Below are 7,500 nucleotides of genomic sequence, written 5' to 3'. Positions count from 1 at the left end.
TAATGAACCTCTTCCAGCTGGATTTGGGGTTGGACAGAAGAGAGGAGAGGAGCGGAGAGGAGCGGAGAGGAGAGGAGAGGAGAGGAGAGGAGAGCAGAGTAGAGGAGAGGAGAGGAGAGGAGAGGAGAGGAGAGGAGAGGAGAGGAGAGGAGAGGAGAGGAGAGGAGAGGAGAGGAGAAGGAGGGGAGGAGAGGAGAGGACAACAACCCAACTGGGACTTCCACCATCAGTGCCCAAGTCTCCAGCCCAACAGTCTGTCATGGAGTACAGTACCAGAAACCCATCCCGGCGTCTACTCAAGAACACTAACTACGGCTCTTCCGTGGCCAAACGGTAGGGCACTCATCTACTATGCGGCCGACCCAGGTTCGATTCCTGCCCCGGGTCCTTTGCCGGCCCTTCCCCGTCTCTCTCTCCCAACTCGCTTCCTGTCACCATCCTCACTATAATATAATAAATATAGCCAAAAAGAAAAAAAAGAACACTAACTACAGTGTACACATACACTAACTAGTACACACTGTAATTAGTACAAAAGATGAATGACTGGATTGCATATTCCTTCAAATGAATTTTTAAAAATTTGAGAGAAATGGTTTGTGTTGAGATACGCATGACTACCATTGTTATATCAGCAGGGTAGGCGTCCTGTAAAATAAGTCAAACCTTCCCTTTCCCAGTCTGGCCATTTCATTTTTTATATTTATAACCACACCACGGTTTTCTTTTTGCCTCCTTCCCATTTAATTGGGTTACACATATTAGATTTTCAAATTAAGCAGCTGCCTGTTAACAATATGCATATGTTGTTGTTGTGCTTTGAAAATTACGACTCTCAAGACTTCAATCACCGGCTGTCCATTTCACATGAAATTTTGTTCGGCTCGGAATCAGAAACAGGTCTGGATTCCCCAGGCCTCCCCCCTTGCTTTCATCATAGGGAACGCATTTTAATTAGACCAGCCCAGCGGCAGCCATTTGTAGACTACTACAGCGGAGGAGGCAGCAGCACTGCACAGCTAAACAGTTCAACTCCTCAATGCAAATGAGCACTGTGAGTTGCATTATTAAAAGCATATGCAAAGATAAATAAAGAAAGAAATAAACAAATAAAATCAAATATTTTTCTAAAGGTATGGTAATGACGAGGAAAAAAAAGCAACATGCAACAGACACGACTGCGGCTAAGTTTGGAAGCAAATGTTTCTGTTTCCTATACACGTGAACAGTACATACGATTGGGGAATCAAGACCTACGCCAGTTTAATTAGTCTGAGCGGTTTCAGCGTGCACTCGAAGGAACACACACTGTAAAAGTCGTAGTGGTTTTGTTATTAAATGAATTGGGAACTGTGGGAACTTGCCTGTATGTTCTGGTATTTTAACAAGAAACGTTTTATACACAAACGCATAAAGGGAACCACAGAGAACTCTAAACATGGCATTAAAGCTGGGGTTGATAAATGAAATGAAATAAAATGATAAAACAATCCACATGCCAAACATCTACAGAGAAAATCCCAGACTTGATAGGTCCTACATACTCTCAAGTCAAGTCAAGGCGGTTTTATTGTCAATTTCTTTACATGCGCTGGTCATACAAAGAATTGCATGCAGACAGACATAGACTCTAGACTCTAGACCAGGGGTCCCCAAACTTTTTTCTCTGGGGGCCACATTATCGTTCCTGACTGTGATCAGGGGCCGGGATCAATCATGTGGGCTTTATACTTGTCTGCAATATTCTCTTCTGGTTTTGAATGATTATGTCCAAAACAGGCATCATGAAGAGCTCATGTCCAACTTCAACCTTCCCCAAAGCAAAAGTCTCTTTTGAAATGATGTATTTGAAATTATGTATTTCAAAAGAGGGCATTTCTGTATTTCTCAATCCTTTTCAACACCTCTAGCCTACAGGAACCTTGCCACACTAACACTGTTTGGGGGCTTCATTCTGTATTTTATCTAGTATTTGACCAGTTTTAGCAACCAATTGGTGTAATGTGAGCAGTAAGTAGGCGAAATAGTTTTAAAGTTCAAAGAACATATCATCACATATACACCATATACAGACCTCCACCCAGGACTGAAACTCTTTACAAGTGAAGCAAAGTGAAAATCAGGATCATGCCCTTTGGCAAAGCATGCACGGCCCACAGCAAAGCAGCCATGTTTTCAAGCTTTCCGTACTTGGCTTAAAGCAAAACTAAGTCATTTTCCTTTGAGGCTGCCCTACAGGTCTGATTCAAATGCCAGAGAAACAGCCCTCTCTTACAAACTTGTTTCATGCAGTTATACCCTATAGAAGGACAGAGTCAGAGGTGCATTTCATATGTCACATTATTTTTGTGTTTAGTGTGTTGTTTTAAATCTTTTCTGTCTCTCATCTTCTCCTGATTTTTTGGGTATCCGATAAACCTGTGTGCTGTTTTGAGCGATGCCAAGTTCAGATGTCTGCTATCAAGCTAAGCATCTCTAACACGATCACATGAAGTAGTTTTGTCAAGTTGAACATTTTCATAATTGGAACAGGGAGAAAGTCACTTCTGAATGTACTTCGCCAACCTCATCCCCACATTGTTTTACAGGGAGGTGTGCTGTCTTTATAGTTCAATTGGGCAAACGAATCCCTCTTCCAACATACTGGGCAATTAAAATAAGAGAACCTATACTCATTGTTGCCTTAATTCACATACTAAAAAGTCCTGTAAAGTAAATGGGTTGCAGTTGTCTTTGCTGTCACTACATTAGGCACAGTGTAATAAAGTAATTAATAAGAAGTAATAACATGTAATTAAGTAAGTAATAACAGCAAGTAATGACATGTGACATTATGTGCTTGCACTAACTTAGGGCTAGGGTATGGGTAAGGTTTAAGGTTAGGTATGTGTACAGTGTGTGTACATAATATTAGATGTTGATTGATGAATTGTAGAGACAGAAAAAAACACTGCAAAATGTAGTGTTACTATATGTAAGTTCAACCTTGAAATAAAAAGTTGTGGCCTGAATTCCTCAACTCTAATGGCAAGCATGAACATACTAGATACTGGGAGGAAATTGCTCTGGAAAATCTCTAAGCAGCACTAAAATTTCATCATTTTCCCGTTGTGATGCCCCCATATGTTATGAAGCATAGTATTGCAGTCTGGGGTTATTGTCTGCGAGTGTGTGGTACGTTTCCAACGGCTATATGTCCACCAAGCGTCTACTAACCATTCGCAGGGGAGAGATCTCAAGTGAAAGGGCAAAGGTCTCTAAACAACATAAAGATGTAGACAATTCCAAAACAAAGTCATGTTTTTGGGTCCTGCTACAGTAACGTGCGCTGGGATTTATGGCTGGTGAGGCAACTTTTTCAATATCAGATTTTCAAATAAATAATTGCCAAATAGGCCTACCGACAAGTTCCATATGTCATAGCAGCTTTCTTAACATAAGGTAGGCCTACATATTTTGACATAAGCTTACTGCATTTCCGCAGAGAAAATGCTATTAGATCTCTCTCACACAGACACACACACACACACACACACACACACACACACACACACACACACACACACACAAACACACACACACACACACACACACACACACAGGATTCAAACAGTGGTCTCACATATACCACACAGCACCAATGTGGACAGCAGAGCAGAGGAGAGGAGAGTAGTGGAGAGGAGAGGAGAGAAGAGGAGAGGAGAGAAGGGGGGGGGAGGAGAGGAGGAGAGAAGAGGAGAGAGGAGATGAGAGAGGAGGAGAGGGGAGGAGAAGAGAGAGGAGAAGAGATGAGAGGAGAAAGGAGGAGGAGTGGAGAGGAGGAGGAGAGGAGCTCAAGGAGAGAAGAGGAGAGGAGAAGAGAGAAGAGGAGAGGAGATGGGAAAAGAGAGGAGAGGGGGAGAGGAAAGGAGAGAAGAGAGGAGAGGGGGAGAGGAGAGGAGAGGAGAGGAGAGGAGAGGAGAGGAGAAAAGGAGGGGAGAAGAGGAGGGTAGGTGAGGGGAGAGTAGTGGAGAGTGTAAGCTCCTTCACAGCCCACTGCTCTCACACACACACACACACACACAGGATTCAAACAGTGATCTCACATAAACCACACAGCAGCAGCAATGTAGACTGAGCATCACGGCGGATGCTCAAGACACACAGGATTCAAAACATGGTGTCATATAGACCGCTGAGCACCACGGCGAACAAACCGGTGTGATAGCTTTTGTGACACGAACTGGATTCTCGTGCAAATGTAGTCTACTTGTACGAGGCTACGGTAAGCGATGTGGGACAAAGGTGTGACAGGAAGCGAATGTCAACGTAAACAGATATTACACACGCTTCGATATGGTCACCAAATATTTTGGGACTGTCATTTCTGTTATGCCTACACCTTGGAATTAAATCAGAGTCTTGTAGTTACACGGGTATATTTGATTTACCTCAACGGTACCCTGTACTCAACTTTACAAACAGTTACCGGGCACATGAGAATCCGGTGCCCATAACAAAAGCTACCACACTGGACAAGAATCACGGCGGATTCTCTCCCTCCCCACGGGTCTCACAAACACAGGCTTCACACACATAGGAAATTGGTCCTACCTGAAATCGTGCATCAGGTCCATGCGCCGCTCTTTTCCTTCACTTTCGTTGTGCATGCTAACGTTACTTTTAGCCGGTGCTGTTCATCCAAAGCCCCAAACGTCGCCCCAAACGTCCAAAGCAATTTGGCATTGAATATGAGTAGCCGCGAGGATTTGTGTTTCGTGAGGCTCCTTAGTCCTTAGTAAATTGTTAAGTCGTAAAATCCCATGCGAATGGTCTTCCACAAATTCTCGCCGGTTGCAAACAAGACACAGGGGAAACAACAATATTTTCTGCAGTGTTGTACCACTCACTTTGAAATGATCGGGTAGTTATTTTGACCGGTCACCTGAGTAGAAAACCCTTCAGCTCTGTCGGTCCTCCATTCTTTATCACATATTTTCCCCTTGGAAATCCAACTTTGAGAATGCTCTTAGTTTCGTTATGAACCACTTGTAGCAGTCAACGTGAACAAGCTAGCCAACAACACCGACTGACTGTACTGTGAACTTCAGATTCGCTATGACGTAACTGTCCAGCAAGACTCAACACCAGAAGGAGTCTGCGGCCAGGCTACTGCTCGCCTCACCATTGTATATTTTCAGTGGGCGTTATGCCAAAGCGTGTCCAGAGTAAAGAAATGATAATCACACGTAGAAAATATTTAAAAAATATCAGCAAATGAGGGCACACCATACATACTTCTATTAAGTGTATAAAAACGTTTAATACAATATTACCAGGTTGCATTCACAGAACGAGCAACATGGCGCATGCGCGCAACTTTGTTAACGAGGGATTGCGCAATCCGGGGTGAGGCCAGTTCAGAGTTGCCCCAAATTCAGCGTATTCGGAGCAATTTGACATGAAATGGGCAAATATTACGATTTTGGCCACGGAAATGATTGAAAATGAGTGAAACTGTTTAAATACTGCTCAAATGGTAGTTATGGTGCAGATGCTCGAAAACAATAGCTGTTATTGTTACTATTATTCACATTAACTGCATCTCATCATTCTCTCTGGAGCTGGTGAGGCCGTGCCTCCCCTGCCGTATTGGAGTGCACGTGCCTGGTCCTGCAGCATCTTACACTGACATAAACACACTGTACACAAACAATCAGACACACACACACACACACACACATACACACACACACACAGAGAGAGAGAGAGAGAGAGAGAGAGAGAGAGAGAGAGAGAGAGAGAGAGAGAGAGAGAGAGAGAGAGAGAGAGAGAGAGAAGGTGGGAAGAGATTGCAACCAACTTGAACCTTGTTCAGGCGATTTTCTGCAGAAGGCACGCTAACAAGAAAACTGACATTTCCATGCTACAATCCCGGATCTCAGTTCAGGGCCTGGCATTAATCTTTCATAAGAAAAACAACAGAAGAAGGTTAACATGAGCAGTATTGGCATACGCAGCAGTCATAAATCTCAGTAATGAACACATGCAAGAGAAATGGTGGAGCACGCCACGCCACTTATACACAGGTCCCCTTAAACATGTACACACATGCTGGATTTAAGTGAACAACTTGAAGTAGAGGAAATAGATGCAAGCATATGAACAAAGTGTGTGTATGGGTATGTTATATCACATGTGAGCAGTTGGGGGTGTAGTTGGGGTGAATGGTCTTGTGTTTCTAAAACTGTGTGTGTGTGTGTGTGTGTGTGTGTGTGTGTGTGTGTGTGTGTGTGTGTGTGTGTGTGTGTGTGTGTGTGTGTGTGTGTGTGTGTGTGTGTGTGTGTGTGTGTGTGTGTGTGTGTGTGTGTGTGTGTTCAGGGGGGTTGATAGTCACACTTGGTGTTTGAGATCATCAGTAGCTCAGATTTGTGTAAACACAATTTTAACATTATGCAACTCAGCTACACTCATGGATAAATTGCAGCTCACCAGTTACTTAAAAAAAAAAAAACTCCAAAGCTTTGACCTTTAACCTGTTCGCTATGATAAAGTAAACTGGTCATCTATTGTGTTTTAGGCATAGTAGCTTTCCACGTCAAAACCGCATGGTACACAGTGCAGTGATTTAAACAAAGGTAATTATCAGGTTACAACAGTAGCGCAACAGCGCCTGTGATGCTTCCAAGTGCATCCCTTTTATAAGCAGGCGGACATGGAACAGCACTGAAACGGATAAAAGATGCAACATTATGGCGCTACAAGGACTGGCTTTTTCTTTGAGATGAAGCGCGCGCCACATCCTGTGCTTTCCTGGCCGCTGTCTCTTTAATAAGCTCGTGGTTATCTAGTGTAACAAATGTCTCGCTGCCATCATCAAGTCCTGGCGAGGAGGGAGGAGTTTTTTAATGTTCAGTTTGTTCTGTGGATCGATGTTTGCTGGCATCACCTCACAGCGCCTGTGCTGCTTGTGACATAGTATTTCATACAAGCGGGGGTTTGTCTGTCCTTTCCGTCTGTTTCACGCCTTCGCCGGATTTGTTGTTTGACAGTAGCCTACTCGCCTTGTGACTTTCGCAAAAGAAACGGAAAGACAAGAAAAGAATCCGCCATAGACCTACGATATCAGGAGGTACAAAAAGAGGACCCGTCCTGACACCTGAACTGCTAAGACAGCGTTTCTCATTCTGGATTTTAAAAAGGACGACCCCAGTACGGCTAAATTCTAAGTACATAGTGGTTCTGTTTGTATGGACTATAATACATCTCATACACATTCCACCCGGACACTGTCTGCCTGAACTGCAAGTCCAAAAATGCCAAGAAGAAAACAGGAGGCGCCGAGACGGGCTGCGGGTAAGAGTGAGATTGACACCTATCATTCTAGTGCTTGGCATTTGTATCCACTTCAACCTTACCAAAACGCTCACGAAAACGGATTTTTTTTTGAGAAACGGTACAGATTTAAAATGATTTGTTACACAAACGGCGACACAAGTAAATTACATTTTACGCGCGTAC

General features: G+C 43.5%; 1 protein-coding gene across 1 annotated transcript in view; it reads left to right on the top strand.

The window, feature by feature from the left end:
* Window positions 1-6,821: 6,821 nt before the first annotated feature.
* The window catches only part of LOC134457322 (teashirt homolog 2), a 67,756-nt gene continuing 67,077 nt past the window's right edge, over window positions 6,822-7,500 (top strand). The window contains exon 1 of the mRNA XM_063209284.1: window positions 6,822-7,335. Within this exon, the coding sequence (XP_063065354.1) occupies window positions 7,296-7,335 (40 nt within the window). The 5' untranslated portion in view covers window positions 6,822-7,295. The remainder of the gene's footprint in view (window positions 7,336-7,500) is intronic.

This window comes from Engraulis encrasicolus, chromosome 10, assembly GCF_034702125.1.
Source record: "Engraulis encrasicolus isolate BLACKSEA-1 chromosome 10, IST_EnEncr_1.0, whole genome shotgun sequence".
Lineage (NCBI taxonomy): Eukaryota > Metazoa > Chordata > Actinopteri > Clupeiformes > Engraulidae > Engraulis > Engraulis encrasicolus.
This window is presented reverse-complemented; position numbering and strand designations above follow the sequence as displayed.